Below are 26,194 nucleotides of genomic sequence, written 5' to 3'. Positions count from 1 at the left end.
AAACTAACTGGCTCTCCGCTGCTATCAACAATGAAGACCAGCTGCTATCACTCCTCCCTTATATTTGCTCAAAGGAAATTAAAGAAATCCGGATAAATTGCACCAAGACATATGAAAAACCCCGGTTGGAAATGGAGAAAATTGTGAAATCAGAGCAGTGGAAGCAATCGAATTCGCTGAATCTTAAGAACTTTTTTGTGGACGTGCCACTACGAGATTTGACCCACTTTTCACGAGTCAACATTTCCTTCAATAATGTCTCATCGGAATTTCTTATTTCATTGAAAGATCATACTCATTTGTTCCCAAAAAATAATATAACTTTTCAGGAAATGTTAATTTCAAAAACCCTGACATACTTTGAACTACATTTCAACTTCATAAGCGACGGAGAAATTTTGGATGGATTATTTGGAGAACCTCTTCAGAACAAGGACCAGTATGGGCAGGATAGGAAGCAATGGTTTTTTGGCAGGCTAACTATAACTCATATATTTGGTGTGCCGTATTTTGAGTGTTAGAAATTGAAAATTGTTCTCCGATTCATTCTTATAGATTTTAATAAATAATTAATTGTATGGCCAAATTGACTGTTTCCGACGAAAATCCAGACACTTTTAACCAGAAGTTTTCCAGAAATTGCAAAAACCTTTGGTGGTCACTTTGTGGGAGTCCGAGACTTTCCCCGAAACGAGTCTTAACGGGGAACTCTTTGTACAGTAAGACAGAAAACTTTATTCAAAAAATATTTCCTTTCAGAACACTATGAAATGAGCTCCCAACAATAATCCGCACTTCTAAACTTCATAAAGTTGAATTCAGGTAAGTATGTTAGAGACAGTTTACTGGGGAAAACTATGTCCTTCTCTCTGCCATCTTCCGCCAATCCAATAGCTTCCAAAAAACGAGATTTGTCGGGAAACTGTCCAAATCGAATTACCGAAATACCAGAGGCTTTTGAATTCTCCATGGTCTGAAAATACTGTGTGTGGTGATTGTGATTTCGTGGCTTTGAAGTTTACTTACATTTTTGAAGAGTAATAAATCTTCACAGTAGATTGTTTGCATGTTGACTTTTAGGTCAGGAATATGAGCAAACATGCGGAATGAAGAGGAAATGGAGAAGCGTTTCACATGAAGGTGTTTCAGATTTTTACAATTTTTCAGTATGTCGAGATCCAAAACAAATTCGCTGTCATCTTCACGGTAGTCCCAAAATGTTTCTGTTTCTAATAGTCTGCGCACTTCCAGACTTTTTAATACTTTTAAATCAACATGACTAAGCAATTGTATCAGCTGATCTTGTCCATGTACCGAAATTATCAGAGATTCACCTTTAAGTGGACGATTCCTGGATTCCAGAACCTTCATCAAACCATCAAATATCTTGTCGAAAGTTGGTACAACAAACTTCCCGGCGGTTTGTGGGACAGGGTTATAGTGCTTATCGTAAACTAATTTTTTTGTGACACATAGATGGCCGAGAAGTGATTTTTGATGTTTCAGTGCACTCAAAAGGAAATCGTCAATACACACATCCACAAAGTTTTTCGAGAAGAAATCCTCTTGGCCACCACTTCTTACAACACATCCATCATCGATTTCATTGTAGTCAAACTTGAAAGTTAATGGGAAGGGTATAGATTTCTGCACTCTAACAAGTCCAAATATCATATCCGCTCTCACTTTTAGGTCGATCACTTCCAAGTTACTGTCTGGTTTAACACAATCGATAAAGTCACGGAGCGCGTGGCACACTCTTCGAAGTTTGCAACTGAAAAACTTTGTTTTTTTAAATCAAAACTCCAAACTCACATTGACACGAAATCAAGGTTTTTCAATATTTCTCTCATAACTAGATCCGGCATATTCAATAGAAAAACATTCTGGTTCTGTTGCCAATTGTAATATTTTGGTCGTGATGGAAAGCAGTAAGAGAGGAACTTGAAAAGTGACATTTGTGAAATGAATCATGTTTGACCTTGGGGCATATCTGAAAAAGAGTGATCACGCACAAATCATTGCTTATTTGTATTCAAATTGTTTTTCGAAAGTTACAAAAACTTTGCACATTTTAAGTTTAAACGTGCTATCCTACCGGCACAATATAATACAAGAGGTCAACTCTGCTTCATTTTTAACGTCACTCTCAAAATTCTATTCATTTCCGAATGTCATTTTTTAAGTTCTTCTCTTGCTGCACGTCCTCACGACAATCAAAAAGGCTCCGCGACAATTCACAACTGCGACATTTCGCAACTGCGACATTCCGCAACTCACGTAGGTTTCGCAACTGCGACACTTCGCCCAACTAGTCATTTCACAACTGCGACGTTTCGCAACTACGACATTTCGCAACCACGACGTTTCGCAACCACTGAGCATTTGCATATTTGGGTCAGCTAAAAATGTTGAGTGTACCAAAGTGCTTAGGGACATATTTGAAAATAATTAAATAGAAGAAAAAGTTATCTGTCACATTTTTAGACAAAAATTGGTTAAACTATTGCTAGTTTAATGGTTGCGAAACATCACAGTTGTGAAACGTCCCAGTTGCGAAACGTCGTAGTTGCGAAGTGTCGCAGTTGCGAATTGTCGCGGAGCCATCAAAAACTGCAGATGCCACGTCGGAATCGTCTGTTTTAGAAGAATCGTCTGCAAGTTCTTCGTTGGAATTGTCTAATCCAGAGTCGCCAACTGAACACGAATCTTTCATTCTGAACATGCCGGATCTAGTTATGAGAGAAATATTGAACAATCTTGATTTCGTGTCAATGTGAGTTTTCAGTTTTCAGTTTTAAAAATCATCGTCTGAAAAATTTTCAGTTGCAAACTTCGAAGAGTGTGCCACGCGTTCCGTGACTTTATCGATTGTGTAAAACCAGACAATAACTTGAATTCCATCGACCTACAAGTGGAGGCGGATAAGATTGTTGGACGTGTAAGAGTGCAGAAATCATCACCCTCATTATTATCCAAACCTGTCAAGTTTGACTACAAAGAGAAGGGTGATCGCTGTGTTGTAAGAAGTGGTGGCCGAAAGGATATCTTCCCGAAAAACTTTGTGGATATGTGTATTGACGATTTCCTTTGGTGTGCACTAACATGGAATGTATTTTGACTGCCCCCCCTAAAGTACCGATTTTTTCAGCTCATTCGATGAGTTTCCCTGAGAGAAAATGACTACTAATGGGTTTTCCTGTGACGTGACCTCGTTTTTGAGAAATTGAGATTTTTCAAAAAATGCAATTTTTTCGAAATTTTTTTTTCATTAATTTTTTTCATTATGTTTCGGGATTGTTCAGAAAAATGGCTTTGCATATAATTGTAGCAAATTTTATGTAGTTTTCGACAAAAATATGAAACTTTTGAAAAAATAATTTTTTGGTCCTGAAAAAGGTAAAAATGTGGCACCCTCCAAAAAAAAAATTTTTTTTTCGAGATCGGCAGAGGTGACATACATATGGTAAAAAAGTACAACTTATGTGGATTATTTTTTCATATAGCACTATAGTCGCTTCCAGTTGAAAATTAAGGAAAAAATTGCTCTGAAAATTTTTATTTTTCGAAAAAATGTGACATGCTGGAAATGAGTTCGAATTTCTAATATTGTCCACGCTCCTAATCAAATTTAATAAAAATAACTATTTTCAGATTATGTTTTACTATTTTCAAAAAAGAAAGTACATCCCTGTTCACTTCTCTTGTCATAACACTCACTCAAAAATTGCAAGTTTTCTCATGTGGATGAAATTCAATTGCTCATAACTCCTCTAAAACTAAAGTAAACAGGCTCAAAAGCACAGAACAACTTACAAATGACTATCGCTTTTCAAAAATCATATTTGGGCTGTTTTTCGAAAAATAATTTTTTTCGATTTTTGATAAGGGGGGACCACATGAAATTTTTCCAGAAACTTGAAAAATTTTTTTTTTCGAAAACAACTCAAAACTAGTTTATAAACAAGAATAGATGCTAAAAACGGTAAATTCTGGTTGTTTTCGAAAAAAAAATTTTTTCAAGTTTCTGGAAAAATTTCATGTGGTCCCCCCTTATCAAAAATCGAAAAAAATTATTTTTCGAAAAACAGCCCAATTATGATTTTTGAAAAGCGATAGTCATTTTTAAGTTGTTCTGTGTTTTTGAGCCTGTTTTCTTCAGTTTTAGAGGAGTTATGAGCAGTTAAATTTCTTCCACATGAGAAAACTTGCAATTTTTTAACGAGTGTTATGACAAGAGAAGTCAACAGGAATGCAGTTTTTTAAATGGAAATGATAGAACACAGTCTGGAAATCATTATTCTGAATAGATTTTATTTAAAACTAATTCAATGTCAGAAGTTCGAACTCATTTCCGACATGTCACATTTTTTCGAAAAATGAAAATTTTCAAACCAATTTTTTCCTCAATTTTCAACTGGAAGCGACTATAGTGTTATATAAAAAAATGATTCAGATAAGTTGTACTTTTTTACCACATATATGTCACCTTTGCCGTCCTCGAAAAAAAATTTTTTTTTTTGGAGGGTGTCACATTTTTACCTTTTTCAGGACCAAAAAATTATTTTTTCATAAGTTTCATATTCTTGTCAAAAACTACATAAAATTTCCTACACTTATGTGCAAAGCCATTTTTTTGAACAATCCCGAAAAATAATGAAAAAAATTAATGGAAAAAAAAATTAGAAAAAATTGCATTTTTTGAAAAATCTCAATTTCTCAAAAACGAGGTCACGTCACAGGAAAACCCATTATAAGTCATTTTCTCTCGGGAAAACTCATCGAATGAGCTAAAAAAATCGGTACTTTAGGGGGGCAGTCAAAATACATTCCATGTAAAACATCAAAAATCCGTTCTCGGCGAGCTATGTGTCACAAAAAAATCACTTTTTGATAAGAACGATAAACCTGTTCTACAAACCGCCGGGAAGTTTGTTGTACCAGCTTTCGACAAAGTATTTGATGGTTTGATGGAGATTTTGGAATCAAGAGATCGCTTACTGCAAGTCGAATCGTTGAAAATGTCAGTACATGGACAAGAGCAACTGATGCAATTGCTTACTCATGTTGATTTGAACGTATTAAAAAGTCTGCAAGTCTTCAGACTATTGGAAACAAAGAGTATTTCGGATCATGGTGAAGATAACAGCCAGTTCGTTTTGGATCTCGAGATACTAAAAGATTGTAAAAATCTGGAACACCTTCGTGTCACTCGCTTCTCCATATCCTCTCCATTCCGCATGTTTACTCATATCCCTAATCTGACAGTTAACATGCAAACAGTCTACTGTGAAGATGTAATACGCTTCAAAAATGTAAGTGAGCTTCAATATCACCAAATCACCGCATATATTCAGACCATGGAAAATTCGGACATCAATGCTCACTCGGAAATCCGATTCGGACAATTTCCCGACAAATTTCGTTTTTTGGAAGCTATTGGATTGGCGCAAGACGGAGGAGGCATAGTTTTCCCCAGTAAACTCTCTCTAACATACTGGCCTGCTTCGAAAAGTTTGAATTTTAGTTGGAAACACACTTCATAGTGTTCCGAAAAGAAAACATTATTTTTAAATAAAGTTTCATTTCTTACAAACCTCATCGTGATATATTTTTGGCATCATTTGAAACGAATTTAGAATCAGTCAGTTCCGACTAATGAAATATTATTTTTCCAATAGAGTTATCACGGAAAACGATAATGGAGAAAAAGTGAAATAAATAAACACAAATAAACGGTTGGAGAACATGCAGAGATCAAAACTTGCAGAACCGGTTAGGGACATGATAAGGAGAGATAGAGAGGGGTCAAAATGACATGTTTATTATGCAATCAACAAAAAGATCAGAAAACACATTTTTGTAGTCTCGGCTAAACGAAGAAATATGATCAGACAGTACGGAACAATGGAACTTTGGTTACGCTGGATAACAAGATGATGAGAAATATGAGAAGACAATAACAAAATAGTAGTGATACATAGTAAAGAAGGTAATTGGATTGAGACGAAATAGTTAAACTATGAGCGGTACTTGTTTATAACCATGCTATAACCTAGTTATAAAAAGACAAGAGTCTTTAGTATTATTTTAAATTCAAAAACCTTCGAATTGTTGTCTTATAAAGTATTCATTTTAATTTATTTGCGGAAAAACATAGAGTTTTTAATGTTGTTTAAGATCAATAATGTTTTAAGCTTTGTAAGACAACGTTTCAAAAAAAAGAGTCGAGGCGTCAGCAACCGGTAAACTCGCAACGAAACCTAACAATTACCCTGAAAATTTCAGATAAATTTTCCATATCTTCACGCTCAAAAACCTACATTGCTTGGTATGTTAATTGTCCATCGTTTCCGCAGTCAGTTAAAATTATTTAAATAATTAAAACCGTTCTTACCAGCTACACGTGTATCAAAAGTGCATGCGAGTTTAGTGATTCCTGTGACTGTAAAAGCTTGATCATCGGTTCTTCTGCATATCGCATTGGTTTGTGTGCACCTATCGGCTCCTACTGTATTTCTGAAATCTTTTCAATTATTTTTTTTGTTTGCATTTGAAGAGCCCACGTATTCTCAAAAACTGTGTTGGCTTCCATAACTGGTGCGATTGCAGCTATATCATATTTTGTGCAAACTGAAATTAAGCCCCAATATTCAATAGAAATGGGTGGATTCTACTTACACGAGCCGGGAGCCATCGTGACACGTGCAACAGTTACAGTAGCTGTGGTTACAGTTGCAACAGGTACAGGAGTATACGTCACAGAGGAAACCATTACAGGAGTCACTCTTACCAGGTGTAGTTGTTGATGTTTGGCATGATGGCGCCGTACATTGTGTAGTAATCATTAAAGAAGTTTGAGTAGTAGATAGAGTAGCAGATGTTGTACCAAGAGATACGTCTTCTGGTGGAATCATACGAATACACATTTCTACTGGAGGAAGTGTGAGGAGAGTGGACAGAGTTAGTCGCAATGTCATGATGAGAAACGAATATGAGATCACAAATAATAAGTGGTAAGGATAGATAGTAAAGGAGGTCATGTTAATTAGTAGAGCGGGCCGAGAGACACGAAATAGTTTAACTATGAGCGATACTGGTTTATCACCATGCTATAACCTATATATCATTCTTATCATTATTATATATTATATATTATATAAAAAACCAGTGGTGTTTATCTGTTTGTCTGAGGCGATGTCCACAACGGTTTTGGAAAGAGAAGAGAAACTGATGAAGCTGGCAAAACCAAACTGGCGTGCTTTGGACAGCTACCGCCCGATGGAAGCATTGTGCGTTCGCGCGGTGTGGAATATGGGAGCAATAGGAAATTTATGTGCTAGTTATATGCCTGGTATGTGGATCCGTACAAAAGCGGGAGACATATACGACCCGCACCGTGTTATTCTTGCCGTTTAACATATCTACCGACATTTCGTACGGTTCCCTCGCCCACTAATTTCATCCCTTAAAATGTGTCGTTTGCCATCCCATTTCGATTTTGTTCATCTCTATTCTTTATAACATATTCATTTTCTCCGTTTTCAGTTTTGATTGAAGACAAATCACGACTATACTTTCAAATACTTTGAATCAGCGAATCAATTAAATGAGTATGTTTTCTGAAAGCCAATGAGTTTTTTACTTTTCTTACTTAGTCTTGACAAAAACTTACCGTCTCCATTCAAAAATATGGATATGCCAATTCGAAGTAAGAAAAATAAAGGCGCTCATTACTTTCATGCAACAAGATAATTTTATCATTTCATTTCGTCGTGCTTCTCCGAGAAATATCGCGATTCAGCTTGTAAATTAGAATTAAGCTTTTCGAACTTTAATTATCCATTAATTTTTGTTTAGTCGTAATTTGTTTTTAGTTATAATGACACAAGAGTGTTTAGTATTATTTTAAATTCATTAACATTTGATATTTTTTCTTATTAAGTATCCAACTTTATTCATTTGTAGAAAAAATCACTATTAATAATGTTAAGGACAAAATATGTTTCAAACATTGAAAGACACTGTTTCAGAAAAAAAGAGTCCAGGCGTCAGCAACCGGTGAATTCGCAACGAAATCTAACAATTGGTGTCCTAAAAATTTCAGATCAAACTTTCATATTTGCACACCCAAAAACCTACAATCCATTGTATGTTAATTTTCCATCAGTTCCGCAGTCAATTGCGGCGCTCATACTTGACGTGTCGGTCGCAGATAATATAGACTCTTCTCTTCCGGTATCGAGCTCAGCCTGGAGATTTAATACTTATTTCATTACAGTTTAAGTCTTTAACTTACGAAAAGAGAAATTGAAGGACACGCTTGAGTGTCGTGATAACAACCAACAGCGAATTTCTTGCATGTTTGTCCACTAGGTGTAATATCACTGCAAAGTATTGATGAATACGTCAAACTAAGTCTAAAATTATTGAAAAATTACGCTGTCATAAAAGATGTACCGGGCGGGTCCATCAATGGTTTAGCAGCTTCTATGTCACATGTTGCGCAAGCTGAAACACAAGTGAGATGCTACAAAAAATTGAAACCGTCCTTACCAGTTGCACATCTATCGAAAGAGCATAAGAGTTTGGTGATTCCAGTGCTTAAAAAGGTATACATTTTTTCTGCTATTATATAAACTGACACTGAATTTCACTTACACTGAGCCACTGGAGTAGGTACCATCAGCCTGACAAGTGAGCAATCCGCTGATTTGATTCACATTCATGGCACTGGAAATAGTAGAAGTCCCAGCAGCATTTGTTGCCTGGAAGTGTTTCTCAAGTCAAAAAAATCTTGGAAATTTCTGGTGACATACAGATAAAGTGACTGTACAAACTTGATCATCGGTTCTTTTGCATATTGCATTGGTTTGTGTGCACCCATCGTCTCCTACTGTATTTCTGAAACCGTTTCAATATTTTTATTTTTTGTTATTTGCTGTTGAAAAGCCCACGTATTCTCAAAACCTGTGTTGGCTTCCATCACTGGTGCGATCGCAGCTATATCACATTTTGTGCACACTGAAATAAAGTCCAAATGCTCAATAGAAATTGGTGGATTCTACTTACACGTGGGAGCCATCGTGACAGTTGCTGTGGTTACAGGTGCAGCAGTTTCAGTAGCTGTGGTTACAGGTGCAACAGTTTCAGTAACTGTGGTTACAGGAGAAACCATTACAGGAGTCACTCTTACCGGTGTAGTCGTTGATGTTTGGCATGATGACGCAGTACATTGTACAGTTGTTATCGGAGAAGCTTGAGTAGTAGATTGAGTAGCAGATATTGTACCAATAGATACGTCTTCTGGAGGTATCATACGAATACACATTTGAACAAAAGGTATTGTTAGAAGAAAGGGGAAAATTAGTGGGAATATCATGGTAATAAAAGAATATGAGAACACAAATAAAAAGTGGTTAGGATAGATAGTAAAGGAGGTCATGTTAAAAAGTAGGGCGGACTGCGACAAAATAGTGAAACTAAGAGCGATACTTGTTGGTTATTATGCTATTAACTTTATGTGATAATGGGGTTGGGAAAACGTTTGGGGTTTTTTAAACTACTTTGTAAAATTAATCCTATTAACTATTCGCACAATTCTTTTCCCCTTGCGGTCATTATTTGATTCTAACCAAATGCATGACTCAAGAAGGGACTGTAAGTTAAAAAAAAGTGAGCTATAATGTCTATTTTTATGGCTCTATTTCAGTTTAGAGGTCCTTTAAAAACTTGAACGTCCCAAAAAATACTTAGACGTCCCTTAAAACACTTAAACGTCCCTTGAAACATTTAGACGTCCTTTGAAACATTTTAACGTCCTTTCATATCCCAAACTTGCTCAGGAATGTTTAGACGTCCCAAAAAACGTTTAGACGTCCCTTGAAATCCCAAAATCTGATTTTAAATAATTAGACGTCCCAAAAAATATTTAAACGTCCCTTCAACACTGGAAATCACTGAACGTGTTCAAGGGACGTCTCAATGTTTTTTGGGACGTCTAAATGTTCACAACTATATTTTGGAATTTTATGGAATTTTAATCTAATTTGTTTCTGTTTCTCTTTTCTGTAGGAATCGTAAAATTTCACCCTCATGACTTTTCAGTATTTTTTCAACTAAACAAGTGTCATGGTTATACTTATTGTCCCATCAAGTAGATTTTCAATGGATCATACAGATCAAAAGTAGAGCTCCATTTTTGTAGTTGACAACTTTTTTGTACGGAGAGTTATGGTCATTTTTAGGGGACAGCTCACAAATCGCACTATTTTGCACTGAAAAGAGTCGATTTGAGGGAGAAATTACCTCGACGATACGTAACTTGCTAGGGAGTGTCCGTACAAAAAAGTCGCTAACTACAAAAATGGAGCTCTACGTTTGATTTGTATGATCCATTAAAAATCTACTTGATGGGACAATAAGTATTACCATGACACAATCTTAAAGTTTGGCGTTTTCAACTGAAAAAACCAAAACTTAATATACTTTTAAGCGGTACTGTATTAGTTTGCTGTTTTTGGAGTCGTTTTAACAGGAGTTAAAAAAAATAATTTAATATAAGCGAGATAATTGGAAACAACAAAAAATAATGATACAAAGTTCATGCAGAGATTGAATAAGATACTAATAAAGGCTCAGATGTTCCTAGTTTTGTGGGGAAACCCCTTCGAATTGCCTTTGGTAGCCAAAGGGGTATCCAATAAGGAAACGTTGGCTACCGGCAATTGTTGAATTCACAACGAAATCTAACAATTGCTCCCCTGAAAGTATCAAATCAAGTTTTTAAATCTTTGCGCCCAAAACCTACCTTCCCATGAATCTTAAAGTATATCTGAACTAAGCATCTCTTCGCTTCCTGTACTCATCGTAGCCTGAAGATTTAATACTTGTTTCATTGAAGCTTCAGTCTTCTACTTACGTAAAGAACAACTGTGCACTGTTGAGTTTGGTGAAGACAAGCAACAGAGTATACCTTGCATGTTTGCCCAGCGGGGGTATTATCCCTGCAAAGTATTTATGAATTGGGCAAAATGAGACTAATTCTATTTTAAATTACATTATTTGAAAAACTGTGTTTGGTGGGTCCATCACTGGTCTAGCAGCTTCTATGTTACACGTTGAGCAAGCTTAACAACAATTATAATGATTAAAAACATTTAAACGTTCTCATCAGGTACACATGTATCAAAAGTACATACGAGTTTGGTGATTCCTGTGCTGAAAACTATATCTATTACATATATCTACTATTAAATAAGTTTACACTGAATTTCACTTATACTGAGCCACTGGAGTAGGTACCATCAGCCTGACATGTGAGCAATCCGCTGACTTGATTCGCATTCATAGCACTGGAAATAGTAGAAGTCCCAGCAGCATTTGTTGCCTGGAAGTGTATCCCGAGACAAAAATTATGGGTGATTTCTCGTCACTTACAGATAAAGTGACTCCTGTACACACTTGATCATCGGTTCTTCTGCATATCGCATTGGTTTGTGTACACCCATCGGTTCCTACTGTATTTCTGAAACCTTTTCAATTTTTATTGTTTTGTTACTTGCAGATGAAAAGCCCACGTATTCTCAAAAACCGTGTTGGCTTCCATTACTGGTGCGATCGCAGCTATATCACATGTTGTGCACACTAAAATAAACTCGCAATATTCAAAAGAAATGGGTGGATTCTACTTACATGTGGGAGCCATCGTGACAGGGGCGGCAGAGGTTTCAGGAGTTTCTTCTTCCGGTGTAGTCATTGTTGCTTGGCATGATGACGTAGTGCATTGCTCAGTAGTTATTGGAGAAGCTTGGGTAGTAGATGTTGTGCCAAAAGACACGTCATCTGGAGGTATCATACGAATACACATTTGAACAATAGGTATCGCGAGGAGAAAGGGGAAAATAAGCGGTGATATCATAGTGATATTTGAATAGAGATCACAAATGAAAAGTGAAAAAAAAAAGATGGATAGTGATCTTATTAAAAATAGGGCAGACAGACCAAGAGACCAAGAGAAAATGAAACGAAGAGAGATTTAGATTTATCACTTTGCTATTAACTTTATGTGATAATGGTGTTGAGACTAGAGTGACGCCGCTCGAGACGATACTCGCAAAATTCCAGATTTCTGAAAGAACAAAAAAGATTATCAGTGACCAATTTATTATACAGCCTTATCTCAGAAATCTCCTCAATAATAGAAGCTAGATAACTGGAAACACCGGAAATTAATGATAAAAGGTTGATTAAGAGATTGAATAAGAGGTTAATAAAGGCTGTGATGTTCCTAGTTATGTGGGGAAAACCGTTGGGGGGGCCATCGGATTGCCTTTGGTAGCCAAACAAAGGGGTATCCAATAGGGAAACGTTGGCTACCTGTAATCCTTGAATTCACAACAAAGTCTAACAATTGGTCGCCTGAAAATAAAAGGAAAATAAGCGGTGATATCATGGTGATATTCGAATCTGAGATCACAAATGAAAAGTGATAAAGATGGATACTGATCTTATTAAAAATAGGGCAGACAGACCAAGAGACCAACTCGGCTACTTCCCGCAACAGTTGCGCAGCATTCACAGCTTTTGCAACAGTTACGCGACAAGATTGCAACAGTTCCACAGCAATTAGGAAAAATCAGAACATATGCAACAGTTACACAGCTTTCACAAAAACTTTTCTAGTGAATCCCGAATGCAACTGTTGTGCAACAGTTCTGCAGCAGACCGGCATCAACTGCACATGGTCCCTAGCGAGATCGTCTTTTTAACTGCGTTTTAATTGGTCGAAACTTTGATTTTATTTTGTTTTCTTTTATGATCGTATACAAAGTTTCCAAATTTCAGAAGTTATTTGTCGTAAAGTCTATTTATGAAATTTCAGAAATGGACAAAGAATGTTGGAAGAAAAGAATTTTTCGTGAGCATGGCTATGTATCCAAAAGAACAATTCGTTAGTTATCAATCTGTTTCAATGAGATAATGTAGAGTTACCTATTGCAGATCAAAACTGGAGAATCAAAAGAAAGAGAGTTGCGACTGTTGAGGATGATAACGATGATATTGATGCAAGAGAAAATGAAGAAGACCTCGGTGCAGAGGTTGACGACGAGCCAATCTACGATTATTTCATTGAACAACAAGACGTTTCAATTAAGGAGAAATTTGGTTTGTCAGAATATCATAATTATGAAGATCGGAGACAATTTTTAGACCGGGAAGATGCACTGAACATTGTGTCTTCCGTTTTCGTGTACAACAACATCTCTGTCCCGCTCGGTCATGATATTTTCAGCGTTTCCAGATTGCTGAAAGAGTTTCCATCGATTACGGTTAGTTATCTGCCGGAAAGGGTTATTTAAATTGAAATTGTTTTCAGTTAACTGATGTGATGAAAAAAGTGGATAAATGGTCGGAGCATGAGAATAGAAGTTACACTAAGTGCAGTTCATGTGGTCATTTGCTCTCACAACAGAACAATTGTAGAAACGAAGAGTGTCTCCGTGTTGGAAAGTCACAGACCAATTTAGCGGGAGGAACAAGAATTTTGACATTTTCACTCAAGAACCAATTGAAAGAGATCTTGGAGTCTGGTGATTTTGGATTTGAGGTTATTATAGAAATTCATGGTATTGCATGGCGGCATATTATTTTCAGAACCGAGAGTTTCATTCATCTTCACTCTGGAAAAAGCTTTCTACAACCCCGAAGTATTTGTCAAGGCTTCGTCAAGCCCAGGAGAATTATCCCAATGTTACCACCATGTTTCTAACAATTAATATGGATGGTTTTCGTAAACGAGGATTGGCCCGGTGAGTTGCACTACCAAAAAAAATTAAATGGAACTTCAGTGGTGAATATTGGCCTCTTTATGTAGCTGCCAACGATTTGAACAGAAGCGAGTGGGGATTTGCGGAATACAGGCCGGAAGTCGTGATGCTCTCTTCTATGATTCACAGTAGGAAAACAATTGAAAGTGATGACTTCTGCTCTGCATTCGAGCGTCTCAGGCTGGAAGTGGAAGAAACACAAAAGTGTCCATTTGATGTATTTATCAAAGGGATTCAGTATAAGATTCGTTTGGAAATCTATCAGACCGTTTTAGACATGGATGTAAGAAATGAAATTAACGTTTATTCTCCATCCATCCATTCTTTTTTGTAGGCATCGAAAAAGATTCATGGAGTTCCGGTCTGGCAATCGTATGGTTCCTGCTCGAGATGTGACGCTGTCGGTACACGGATTAAAACAAAGAAAGGATCTAAAGTTGCCTGGTTGTTAGAACAGGACACCAAAGAGTACGATAATTCTTATTTTCCAAAAAGTTAGTAGTTTTTATCCAGAACTTTAAAATAATACACATTTTGGTTCAGAATTAAAGCAATCTTGTCTTCCCGCTCCATGGACAGAAGGATATGATTGCCTACACCTCATTAACGAAGGCACGTCGAGAGATGTAATGAGAAACCTTCTAGCAGGCGGAAGCAAATATAATGTGAAAATTCATTGTACAGTCAATGCGGAATGGGCGGTAAGTTTTGATTTCCGGTCTTCCAAGATGAATGAACCTAGTTCAGAAATCACTGAACAGTGCGAAAAATCCGAAAGGAATGAGCAGTACCATGCTCATGGATCCAATTCAACTTTCAACAAGGACTGGAGTCGAAGTGCAGAACCTGTTCAATGTTTCTGTTCCAGCACTCATCGTGTTGCACGATGAAGGAGAGCAGTGGTTATTTTTTCTTTATCTTCAATGGTTGATAACTCGTTTGATTGTGGATCCCCGATTATCAGCTTCTCAATGTCGAATCATCAAAGAAGTAGCTCCCGTAGTGAAAAAAATGATGTCTTCTCATTATCCACAATTTGGGACTATGAAACAACATGTAAGTCAACGTATCCGTCTCTCTATCATGATGGTTTCTTTTCAGTTTGTATTAGACCACATGGTGAAAAGTTTGGAAAAAGACGGAAGTCCTCTTCTCTCAAGCGCTGCTTCATTCGAAAGAATAAATCAAGTACTTGGACGGGGATCGTCGGTTTATACTACAAGAACAGTTGTCAACATGGCAAACAGATTCATAGCTTTACAAAGAGCTGTATCGCAATGTTGTTTGGCAATAAAAAAAATTGATTGTCCTATTCAATTTCCAAGATCGATGAAAGCTGTTGATGATGATGACTCACCACATTCTGCTAAAATAGACAATGAACAGTTTGGACGAGATGAGCGAGTGTTTTTGGAGGACAATAATTTGATAAATGAGACATTTCTGTAGGTGAAAACATTTTAAGAGTTTTAAAAGAAAGATCGTTCTTTCCAGATTGTCTGTTTGCCGGAAGTCTCATATATACTCAACCCGAAGGTACAGCGAAAAATCTTTTCAACAAAGCTGTTTTGTATACTACAAAGATGAAGGACGGAATACATGTTTCGGATCAATTGAACGTTTGATAACTGTCCAAGGAAAAGAAATGTCTCTTATTCAAAAGTTCAAAACCACATCCGCGTTTTCACACCTTACAAAATTCACGAATATTTCCTGTGAATTAAACAGCTTGTATCGAAAGTGTGAGCCTTTTAATGACTATTTTCGAGAAATTGTAGGATTCGCTTATGAATTAGTGGACGTTGACCAATTCATAGGCTTCTGTGTCATCCTCGAGTTTAAGTCCAGGTCATTTGTATCAAGGTGTTAAATGAAGATGTTTTCTAATTTTGCTTGATTATTATTCTTAATCCAATTCGTCTCTTCAATATTATTTTACATTCAAATACACTACCACATGTCGGAAGCAGTACTCCAGCAGTTATGCAACACTTGTGCAACACTTGTGCAACACTTGTAAGTTCGCTCTAATGACACACCAATTTTTTTCTTAATTTTTTCCAGTAGCCTCCCTCTTTTTGCCTATTTTCCTTCTATTTTTCCAATAATTGTAACATTTCTGATTGAATTTATTTGAAGGTAGATTCCTCCAATTGATTCAATCACTATGAACACTCGTGCCAAGCAGAAACAAGGATACAAAAGTGTTAAGGAGGTTTTTCCGAAGGTAAGCTTCACAAACACCATTTTCGTATTGTTTCCAAAACGAGGTTTACAGGAGAATTCAAGACACGGAATGAAAAGTGTAAAAAGTGAACAGCAAACGACTAATAATGCTCCGACTCCGAAAAGAAACCCGTTGAGAGGATATCAAGATAATAATTTTTCGTCGAGTTTGCGAAATGATGGCATCTATTCTCCAATTGAGCATCCAACATTCGAAGACGAAAGTGACAAATACGAGGATATGGGAAAGACGTTTACTGATCTAAAACCGGTTTCGTACAATGAGACGGTTGAAAATTACAACGAGGACTTCGAAGAAGAAGATCCTTTGAACAACTCACTTCCAGGTCACTCAAACTCATTGAATCCGTCATTCAGTGTTACCAGAAGTCTCCAAGAAACGAGTGGCATACCTGTTCTTTTTTCAGGCAAGTATTTCCAGATTTCCTTCTCCTAGTTATAAATGTTCGTTTTACAGTGTCTCTTTCGAATGCTATGAAAGAAGGAAATCTGTTGAAGGTCGGTCAATTATTGCGACGTGCTCTACAACAAAACTCTCTGAGCGAAGTACAACTTAAAGAATTGGCTTGCTCACTCGAACGTCCTAATATCCCACTGATGTCAATGCTTATGGCTAACGAAAGAAGCGATTTGGAAGACATAAAATCCTTTAACGCTGCCTCTCTCTTTCTTGTTAGTTTTGATTGGTTGCAGCAGTCATTATTACAAACTTGATTATTTTACAGCTCACTTTGCCTCCGAAGTTTGAGAAACCTCTTAAACGTCTGGAGTGCTCAGTCAATTCACTGTCACATGCGATTAAAGAATCGAACCCATTGGAAGTTCTGGAACACAGGGAACTGGATAAATCCCACAGAATCTCTTCGATCGAATGCTTCTTCGATCAGGATTTGAATAAATTTTACGCCAACTATGTATTCGTCGGAGAGAGTGTCATTTATCAATTGACTAATATGCTAGTGCAGCTATTCCGAAAGGTATCATACCTTTCTTTCGAAGGCCTTCCGAACAATAATGTTCCAGATTACCAACCCGTCATTCAATATCTGGAAATACTCATTCCATCCAAGAAGTTGTAAAGCCGTGGATTCGAATTTCTTGCCCATTCCTGAGCCTGTTCTTCGATCTTTACAAGGTAAGTTACAGTATTAAAGCAGGGAACATAAACCAATCAATTCAGAATTCTGCTTCGACATCTGTGAAGCTTTCCTTCCTGACGAACTTCTGACTGGAAACATCGATTCTACAAGCAGGTGACTGAATTCGAAGATATTCAAATAACTTACTAATTACTTTTCAGTTTTATGGAAAAACTTCCTCTCATTACTCCAGAACAAGAAGTGCTTCGCAGAAGATCTATCCGACAAACTGTCTTAAAAATGACAAACAACAGCATCTGGCAAGCAATGTTCGTAATGAAAACATGAAATATTTTTTAAAAACTTTCTTTTTCTCAGGCGAACTATTCGGAATTATCACTTCAACAAGGTCACGGAAACTCTCGTCACGTGTTCCGTGAGTTTCCATGTTTTCTTTATCTTCAATGTTTTCCTGCTTACAGGGACGAAGTGATTGCGCCACACATTTGAGATGGGAGCATTTGAAGGCTTTCCGTGAGAATGCCCGCTCACAAGATATGTCAGCCGATAGTTACACACCAGAAGATATCTACAAATTGTACGTTTCTCTTGATTTTGGCCTCACTATTATTGTTCTTTCAGCTCTGAAAATATGCCAACAACACCACGACGTGACAATCGAAAACGCCTCCATGCGAACTCTTCTTTGTGAAATTCCAACATTTCAACTTCACTGCCGTTGGAATCTACTTCATCAATTGTCAATCATTTTCATTTTCCTGTTTCTTTCTTTATTCAATTCTTTCTGCTAGTTGAATTCATTATTTAATAAAACTGATAAAACATTTTTGTTCATCAGGCTGCAATTACAGTAATCAGCTGGAGGGGGAGGGGGAGGGGTGGAAAAGGGGAAAACTGGAACAGTTGCGCAACAGTTCCGCTGCTCACATATGACAGCTACACCGCTTTTATGCAACACTTGTGCGCCTCTGACGCAGCAGGAGTAAACTCTACGAATAACTGCTGCGTTAGTGCTGCGCAACTGTAGCGGAAAGTAGCCGAGAAGAGAAAGTGAAATTTTTACGAAGGATCACACAGACCAATAGCGAAGACAAAGGCAACGACGAAAAAGAAGAAGAAGACCAAGTTGTTCCTAGAGTATAGTTCATTTACTAAAGATAAGAATAACCAAGAGGAGGTGACTATCTTTGTTAGAATTTTTTGTTCATGATCTTTAGCACAAAGATCATGGCACACATGACTAAGGATTATACCCAATTTTACATTTCTCAAGAGAAAAAGGGTCCGGATGACTTCGAAAAAAAATGAATTTTCAAAAAAATGAATACAAATTTCAGTAGATTTTCATGGTAAGCCGTATCGATGAACACAGTAATCTTCTGAATATGAGCCAATGAGCTGAGTTAAGAGGATGTCGTGATGCAACCTGCTCGAAGTTCCTTCAGATTTCCTTCTAGTATATCAAAGTATAGTTGTGTCTCTTCCTCATTCTCTGTTTCATGCAGTAAATCTATATCCACACGTTTCAATGACTTCATGTCAACACAACGAAGCAATTCCATCAGTTGGTAATAATTGACAACAGAAACTTCTAGATTCTCCACTTGAAGGGGACGCCTTCTCGACTTCGGAACTTGAATTACACGACCAAACACTTTTTTGAATGTTCCTAAAAGACCTGGTGCGGGAACTAACTCTCCGTTGTCATCCGTAATAGGTCTTCGACAAAAACCGAATAAGGGCAGTGGTGACTTTTGGTTTTTTAACATTGGAATCAGAAAATCGTCAGTATACACATCGATAAAGCCATTGTTTGATAAATATTCTTAACTGAAAGCCAATTGACTGACAGAAGAGTTTCCAGCTATACAAATTTCTACTATAAATCTAGACAACCCCGTTCCTAGTGTAAAATGTCGCATAGAATGTGTCACTTCCTTTATAAATAGCTATGAACTACATTTTTTAAAATCCATAATTTTCAAATCATGATAGAATGTTAGAGAGAGTTCACTTGAGAAAACATGAAACGATCGAACGTCATCTTCCGCCAATCCAATAGCTTTCAAAAAACGAGATTTGTCAGGAAATTGTCCAAATCGGATTTCCGAGAGATCATAGGCTTTGGAATTCTTCAAGGTCTGGAAATTATATGTAGGATAATGTGTCAATTCCCGCTCTCGCAAACCTGAATGAAGCGTAATACATCTTCACAGTAGATTGTTTGCATGTTAACTGTTAGACTAGGAATATGAGTAAACATGCGGAATGAAGAGGATATGGAGAAGCAAGAGACAATAAGTTCTTCCAGATTTTTACAATCTTTCAGTATGTCGAGATCCAAAACGAACTCGCTGTTATCTTCACTATATTCCGAAATTTGTTCTATTTCTACTAGTCTGTGCACTGCCAGACGTTTTAATACTTTCAAATCAACATGACGAAGCAATTGCATCAGTTGCTCTTGTCCATGCAACGAAATCGCCAAAGATTCAACTTGAAGTAAACGATTCCTCGACTCTAGAACTTTTATCAAACCATCAAATACTTTGTCGAAAGTTGGCACAACAAGCCTCCCGGGATTTTGTGGAACCGGCTGATCGTTTTCGTCGAATTCCACCATTTTTATGACACATAGCTCGTCTAGTAACGATTTCTGATGTTTCAATGCTGGCCACAGGAAATCATCGACACATAAATCGGCACAGTTGTTCTCGAATATAGCATCCCGGGGACCTTTTTGCATTAAACATAGAAGATCATGTTCTTTGTAAAAGAACTCATTATCTTTGGTTGATGAGGGCGTTGAAAGTAATACAAAAATCATATCCGCTTTCACTTCTAGATTGATCCATTTCAAGTTACTGTCTGGTTTCACACAATCGATATAATCACGGAACGCGTGGCACACTTTTCGAAGTTTTCGACTGAAAACTTCAAGTTCAGATGATATTTTTCAAAACACATTACTCACATTGTCGCAAAATCCAGGTTTTTCAATATTTCATCTGTGACTACGTCAGGCATATTTAATAGGAAAGCATGTTCTTCTTTTGGTGGTCGTGAAGGAATGCAGCAAGAGAAGAAATTGAAGAGAGACATTTGGGAATAAATAGAATATTGCGAGTGATGCTAAAAATGAAGCCGCGTTGACCTCTCGGAAAACTATTTTTTCGGTAGGATAACACGTGAGTCTATAAAAAATGAAAAACGTAATAGTCTTTGGAATTACGCTTTTACGATTGGATTACACGTTTACATTGTTAGACTTAAAATGTGCAAAGTTTTTGTATATTTCAAAAAAAATTGAACAAAAATTAGTACTGATTATTGCGTGATCCCATTTTTTCAGATAAACGTATAATTTTTCTAATTTTTTTCACTCAAAAATTTTTTATTCCCATTTCTTTTCCTAATTTTCTATATTTTCTGGCTATAAAACGAACATACCTAGAGACCGCAACATTTTTTTCAAACTCAAGTTTCCATTAAAATTCCCTCCTGGCCTGTTCTTCAGATAAATGGAAGTACATTCCCAAAATTTTTTCCGAAAATATTCACACTCTCCGAAGTTACAGGACCTTTTAGTCAGCCATGGTTTCTACTGAATTCTCTTGGAGAATTCTTTCGTTTTCCTGACCACGCAAAAAATATTTTCTGTTTTCACGTTCAATCCGTCAAATTTTGGCAAAAATTAGGAAAGTTCGAACCAGAAACCCTTTGAATAAAACCACCCCGTGTTATCCACTGAACCAAATGAACACAAATGTGACGCTGATAATAGGAGAATATGTATATTATTGACGTGATTTTTTTAAATTCAGGAGAATTTTTTGAAGGATTTTCAGCATATTTCGAGATAAAACATCAAATATCTAAAGTTCTACAATACGGATTTTCAAATTTCTAAGTGGGTCTAGATCGAAATTTTGCGTAGATTCTGATTCCGTCGAGAAACGATGCGAGTCTGACTTGCATTAACCTGAACTGTCGGAAAAACTACTTTTCTTTTTGAGCCTGTTGTCTTCGGACACCGAAAAAACCACATTTTACGAATCAATAAGCTTCCAAATCTTGGCCCCAGGTACCTGAAGAGATTTCCTAAAACAATATGTCAGAAAATATATAGGTAATCACTGTAAATTTTTTGAAGTGATGCCTCGAAGTTCAGCTGGCTTCCAGAAAAATTCTACAACACGAAAATTGAATTTTCTTTCAAAACCTATTAGAGTATGTCCAGAACTACTAGAAACAGTAAAAAAACGATGCGAGTCTGACCTACAACGATCTCAACGTGACATTTTTCTGAAAAAAGCAGAACTTTTTTTCAGTTTTCTGAGAAAACTAAAAATTTGGGTGAAACGAAAGTCTGTTCATTGAATTCTACGTATTCGATTACATAGGGGTAAAAAGTTTTCATTCTGTTTTAGCGTACTGGGCTCTCAGGGCAGACCGTCAAACATTCTAATAATCTCCCCATGACGTCCCAAGAGAAGAAAATGAAAACTCCGCCCACGTTTCATTGCGGTCCCTAAACATACCTCTCACAAACTGGATACGAAGTGTTTTTTCACACATAATCAAACACATTTCTGCATTCTTTCTTTGTTTTATAGCCAGAAAATATCGAAAATTAGGAAAAAAAATGGGAATAAAAAAATTTTGAGTGAAAAAAATTAGAAAAATTATTCTTTCTAAAAATGTAACTTTTTAATGTTCGTTTGTAGAAAAGCTCAAGAAACATCTTTTGGTACATGTTTCGACTAATGTGGAGCATTTTTTGATGAGTTATAAAAGTTTTCCCGAGGGCGCCACTTTTGAATTCTGGAGCTGTGGCACGATGCTCAGAAAGTAGAATGCCAATTCAACATAATTTTTTGTTTATTTGAGTGTTTTCCAACATTTTGACATTAAAAACTCAATAACTCCAAGAGAAAAATAAAAAGTTTTTTTTTCGAACTTTCAAATCACTATCAGGAAAAATCGATTATCAAAAAAAATCAAAATTAGAACTATTTTAAAAAGTCTAATTTTCGTATTGCTGAATGTTTCAGCTATTTTTGAAAAAAAAGTTTGTGCAAAACGGTCTCATTTCAGCTGAGATACATATGAAACTTTTGAAAAGATGTTCGATCGTTTGATCAATGTTTTGGAATCAAGAGATCGTTTACTTCAAGTTAAATCTCTGATGATTTCGGTTCATGGACAAGATCAACTGAGGCAGCTGCTTCGTCATGTTGATTTGAAAGTGTTGAAAAGTCTGGAAGTGTTCAGACTGTTGGAAATAGAAGAATTATCGGATAATGGTGATGATAACAGCGAGTTTGTTTTGGATCTCGATATACTGAAAGAATGTGAATATCTGGAAGAACTTCATGTGAAAGGCTTCTCCATTTCCTCTCCATTCCGTATGCTTTTTTTTATTAGTGGGATTGAGTTTTTCTTATTGTTTTTTCCTAATTAACAATAATACTGAAGTAATATATAATAACACTACCACAGTTCCCATTTATAAAGATATCCACCTGGTTTTATGAAAACTATTGGGTCGGCGGAAAATGTCTCTAACATACTATCCGGATTTGAAATGCATGAGTTGGAAACATGGAAGTTTAAATTAATGGGAGTTTAAATTTAAATAGATGGGTTCACGTGTTACTCTACCAAAAATAATTTTTCAAATGTCGCCAAGAGGCCAAATCTTTTCATTCCCCTTCTGTTAAACTCAAACATTTCATTCCCAAATGTCATTTTTCAAGTTATTCTCTTGCTGCACGCCCTCTCGACAATCAAAAACTGCAGATGCCACGTTGGAATCGTCTGTTGTAGAAGAATTGTCTGAGTCACCAATTAAACATGAGGCTTTCATTCTGAACATGCCGGATCTAGTAATGAGAGAAATTTTGAAGAATCTTAACTTTCTGTCAATGTGAGTTTTTTGCTCAAAACTTGTCTCCACCCTTTAAATTTCAGCCAGAAACTTCGAAACGTTTGTCACGCACTCCGTGAATTCATTGATTATTCAAAGCCAGATAACAAATTGATCGATATTGAAATTTCTGTGAGAGAAGATGACATAATGCCTATCGCACGATTTACATCAGACTCGAGACCATATAATAATTCTGAAACTACCGTTCTCTATTACATAAAACATAGTGATCGCTGTGTAGTACGGGGTAATACGACGTCATGGAAAAAGAAAATTATTGAGAAGAACTTTATCGATGTGTATACTGACGATTTTCTGGTTCCAATACTAAAAAAACAAAAGTCACCGCTGCCAAGATTCGGTTTTGGTCTAGGATATAATCCGAATGGCCACAGAGAGTTAGTTCTTGCAATAACGTTCAAAGAAGCGTTTGATCGTGTAATTAAAGTTCTGGAGTCGAGAAGGCGTCCTCTTCAAGTGGAGAATCTACAAGTTTATGTTGTCAATAATTACCAACTGATTGAATTGCTTCGTTGTGTTGACATGAAGTCATTGAAACGTGTGGGTGTGGTGTTACTTCATGAAAGAGAGAATGATGAAGAGATACATCCAAATTTTGAAATACTAGAAAGCTGCGAAAATCTGAAGGAATTTCGAAAAAATTGCATCACTACATCTTCTTTACTCAGCTCATTGGCTCATATTCAAGACCTTACTGTGGACATCATGACAGTATATCATGAAGATCTAATAAAATATAAAGAGGCTAGTTTGCTAAAAAAAATGAATAAATAATAAAAACATTTTCTAGATATTCTTCCATTCGAAAACTGCTCAATGCTCTAATATTTACTATAGAAAATTCCCCGACAAACTTCAATTTTTGTCAGCTCTTGGATACTCAGAATCTGGCGGCCACTGGAGTTTCGAAATGCCTGATGGAGTCATTACAATTATAAATGTGGGAAACAGGCTTTGCTTTAATAAAAAAACGAAATTTGAAATATAGCACAGATGAAGAATAAAGAATTTGAAGAACTTGGTTTTGTCGGTGTTTTTTATCCAGTCTGCGGGAGCCACATGATTTTAATTTTATCTTGATAACAATTAGCATACTTGTCAACCGGGCCGGCTCGTAACTCGCGTCAAAATAAATATTATGAGCTGAAAAATGAACCAAAATGTAGATTTCGACGAGTTCTATGTCCGTGACCTACTACGAGGGCCGGATGTCTATTCGTTAATCTGCCGCGGGCCGGGCTAGAATGGCTTTTTTGGCCATTTTCGCGTTTTTTGGCACTTTTTCCCGGCCCGTAGTAGGTCACGGACATAGAACTCGTTGAGATCTACATTTTGGTATGGTTTTGAGCTCATAATTTGAAGAGAGTTACGCGTCGGCTCGGTTGACAAGTATGAAAATTAGTGATTGTGAGAGCTGGAACATGATTTGAGTTCTATTGTTTAGATGTACATATTTCAAGGAAGTGAAAAAATTCATTCTACTAATTCTTTATTCAGATTTCATTTATACTATTTTTCACTTCAACTTATGATTTTTTTTTCGCTTTTAAAGGAAAAACACGATGAGATCTTGTTTTCAATTGTAATCAGTCTATCAGGCATTTCGAAAAACCAACGATGACCGGAGTCGTCTGAGAATCCGAGAGAAGCCAAGAATCGAGACTTGTCGGGAAACTCTTTATAGTGGATTTCCGCGTTATGAGCATTTTTTGAATGAATGAATCTCTGTAAAATTATTATAAGGTATTCATTTCTGTCAAAATCTCAAACCTCTTTAAAATCCAATAGCTCTTCGTAATGAACGTTGTCCATATGAACAATAAGATTCAAAATATGGGCCAATGAGCTGAGTTTAGAGGAAATGGTGGATTTATGCACATGAAGATCGAAAAGAGTTTCACAGCCTTCTAGTATATCAAAATTCAAATACAGATCTTCATAATTTTCTGTGTCAACCGCATTGAACACTTGCAAAACTTTCAGTGACTTCAAGTCAACACAACGAAGCAATTCCATTAGTTGATCTTGCCCGACTACACAAACAGCTAGAAATTTGACTTTGAGAAGACGGTCCCTTGATTCCAGAACTTGCACGACACTATCCAAAAATTTTTCAACATTTTTCAATGAACTCTTCTTAGGGATTGTTGGTAATAAATAGAGTGAGTCCAGCAGCGACTTCTGATTTTTTAACATTGGAATCAGAAAATCGTCAGTATGCGCATCGATAAAGTTCTTCTCGATAATGTTCTTCTTCCATGGCCAGTTTTTGTCAGTCACTTCACAGCCATCATTATGCTCTGCGTATTTGAAGAAAATCTCGTTCGATTTATAATAAACTTCAGATTCCGAATTATGAAGAATACGAGAAAATGCTCTGCCCGTTATCTCATTTGTTCTACTCTCATCAGCTTCCATCTCGATAGCAATACAAAAAAAGTTGTTATCTGGTTTTGAATAATCAATGAATTCACGGAGTGCGTGACAAACTTTTCGAAGTTTCTGACTGAAATTTGAAAAGGATGAGACAAGTTTTCAGCGCAAAACTCACATTGACAAGATGTCAAGATTCTTCAAGATTTCTCTCATAACTAGATCCGGCATGTTCAAAATGAAAGCATCGTGTTCAGTTGGTGACTCTGGATTAGACAACTCCGACGCTGAATCTGCACTTGGTGACATTTCTGCTACAGAAGACGATTCCAACGCGGTATTTCGTGAGGACGAGCAGCAAAAGAAGAATTTGAAAAGTGACATTTGGGAATGAAACGTTTTGAGTTTTACAGACTGGAAATAAAAAATGTGGCCTCTTGGCGACCTTGGGAGAATTATTTTCACGCGAGTCCAGTAAAATTCTATCTTTTGTGAAAATACAGAAAGAAATTCGGCCAGAAACTGAAAATATTTCATTACCAAATGTCTCTATTCAAATTATTCTCCTGCTGCCTTCCCTATCGACAATCAAATAAGAATACTGTATTGAATTCGCCTGTTGCAGCAGTGTCGCCTGTTGTAGTGTCGCCGCCAACTCCAAAAATTCGGGATGTTATCATATTGGAAATGGC

General features: G+C 36.6%; 10 protein-coding genes across 10 annotated transcripts; 4 read left to right on the top strand and 6 right to left on the bottom strand.

Annotated features, from left to right (window-relative positions):
• Positions 1-763: 763 nt before the first annotated feature.
• On the bottom strand, positions 764-6,775 carry GCK72_021440 (uncharacterized protein; the record flags this gene model as incomplete). Its single annotated transcript, XM_053734266.1, has 6 exons — positions 764-973; positions 1,027-1,774; positions 2,547-2,697; positions 6,398-6,519; positions 6,567-6,633; positions 6,682-6,775. 6 exons carry the CDS (start codon positions 6,773-6,775, stop codon positions 764-766), a joined length of 1,392 nt encoding a protein of 463 aa, XP_053583179.1.
• Positions 2,724-5,546, top strand: GCK72_021441 (uncharacterized protein; the record flags this gene model as incomplete). Its single annotated transcript, XM_053734267.1, has 4 exons — positions 2,724-2,776; positions 2,827-3,112; positions 4,812-5,315; positions 5,358-5,546. 4 exons carry the CDS (start codon positions 2,724-2,726, stop codon positions 5,544-5,546), a joined length of 1,032 nt encoding a protein of 343 aa, XP_053583180.1.
• Positions 6,776-8,138: 1,363 nt separating the features above from the next.
• Positions 8,139-9,331, bottom strand: GCK72_021439 (uncharacterized protein; the record flags this gene model as incomplete). Its single annotated transcript, XM_003104647.2, has 8 exons — positions 8,139-8,252; positions 8,300-8,387; positions 8,442-8,511; positions 8,557-8,603; positions 8,662-8,768; positions 8,820-8,904; positions 8,958-9,024; positions 9,073-9,331. The coding sequence occupies 8 exons, from the start codon at positions 9,329-9,331 to the stop codon at positions 8,139-8,141; spliced, it is 837 nt and encodes a 278-aa protein (XP_003104695.2).
• Positions 9,332-10,823: 1,492 nt separating this feature from the next.
• Positions 10,824-11,869, bottom strand: GCK72_021438 (uncharacterized protein; the record flags this gene model as incomplete). Its single annotated transcript, XM_053734265.1, has 7 exons — positions 10,824-10,874; positions 10,922-11,006; positions 11,060-11,129; positions 11,305-11,389; positions 11,440-11,527; positions 11,580-11,646; positions 11,695-11,869. The coding sequence occupies 7 exons, from the start codon at positions 11,867-11,869 to the stop codon at positions 10,824-10,826; spliced, it is 621 nt and encodes a 206-aa protein (XP_053583178.1).
• A 1,016-nt stretch (positions 11,870-12,885) lies between these two features.
• Positions 12,886-15,278, top strand: GCK72_021437 (uncharacterized protein; the record flags this gene model as incomplete). Its single annotated transcript, XM_053734264.1, has 9 exons — positions 12,886-12,952; positions 13,003-13,331; positions 13,379-13,609; positions 13,657-13,811; positions 13,923-14,112; positions 14,164-14,323; positions 14,373-14,530; positions 14,577-14,885; positions 14,931-15,278. The coding sequence occupies 9 exons, from the start codon at positions 12,886-12,888 to the stop codon at positions 15,276-15,278; spliced, it is 1,947 nt and encodes a 648-aa protein (XP_053583177.1).
• A 718-nt stretch (positions 15,279-15,996) lies between these two features.
• On the top strand, positions 15,997-17,867 carry GCK72_021436 (uncharacterized protein; the record flags this gene model as incomplete). The annotated part of the gene is made up of 10 exons (XM_053734263.1): positions 15,997-16,056; positions 16,108-16,402; positions 16,534-16,748; positions 16,802-17,053; positions 17,100-17,211; positions 17,257-17,329; positions 17,377-17,484; positions 17,534-17,591; positions 17,638-17,753; positions 17,798-17,867. The coding sequence occupies 10 exons, from the start codon at positions 15,997-15,999 to the stop codon at positions 17,865-17,867; spliced, it is 1,359 nt and encodes a 452-aa protein (XP_053583176.1).
• A 712-nt stretch (positions 17,868-18,579) lies between these two features.
• Positions 18,580-18,945, bottom strand: GCK72_021435 (uncharacterized protein; the record flags this gene model as incomplete). The annotated part of the gene is made up of 1 exon (XM_053734262.1): positions 18,580-18,945. One exon carries the CDS (start codon positions 18,943-18,945, stop codon positions 18,580-18,582), a length of 366 nt encoding a protein of 121 aa, XP_053583175.1.
• A 180-nt stretch (positions 18,946-19,125) lies between these two features.
• On the bottom strand, positions 19,126-20,278 carry GCK72_021434 (uncharacterized protein; the record flags this gene model as incomplete). The annotated part of the gene is made up of 3 exons (XM_003104606.2): positions 19,126-19,317; positions 19,365-20,103; positions 20,151-20,278. The coding sequence occupies 3 exons, from the start codon at positions 20,276-20,278 to the stop codon at positions 19,126-19,128; spliced, it is 1,059 nt and encodes a 352-aa protein (XP_003104654.2).
• Positions 20,279-22,301: 2,023 nt separating this feature from the next.
• Positions 22,302-25,896, top strand: GCK72_021432 (uncharacterized protein; the record flags this gene model as incomplete). The annotated part of the gene is made up of 4 exons (XM_053734260.1): positions 22,302-22,584; positions 22,979-23,105; positions 23,150-23,669; positions 25,669-25,896. 4 exons carry the CDS (start codon positions 22,302-22,304, stop codon positions 25,894-25,896), a joined length of 1,158 nt encoding a protein of 385 aa, XP_053583173.1.
• On the bottom strand, positions 24,651-25,886 carry GCK72_021433 (uncharacterized protein; the record flags this gene model as incomplete). Its single annotated transcript, XM_053734261.1, has 3 exons — positions 24,651-24,854; positions 24,900-25,635; positions 25,681-25,886. The coding sequence occupies 3 exons, from the start codon at positions 25,884-25,886 to the stop codon at positions 24,651-24,653; spliced, it is 1,146 nt and encodes a 381-aa protein (XP_053583174.1).
• Positions 25,897-26,194: the final 298 nt, after the last annotated feature.

This window comes from Caenorhabditis remanei, chromosome V, assembly GCF_010183535.1.
Source record: "Caenorhabditis remanei strain PX506 chromosome V, whole genome shotgun sequence".
NCBI lineage: Eukaryota > Metazoa > Nematoda > Chromadorea > Rhabditida > Rhabditidae > Caenorhabditis > Caenorhabditis remanei.
Note: the sequence above shows the minus strand (reverse complement) of the source record. Positions and strands in the feature narration are given on the sequence as shown.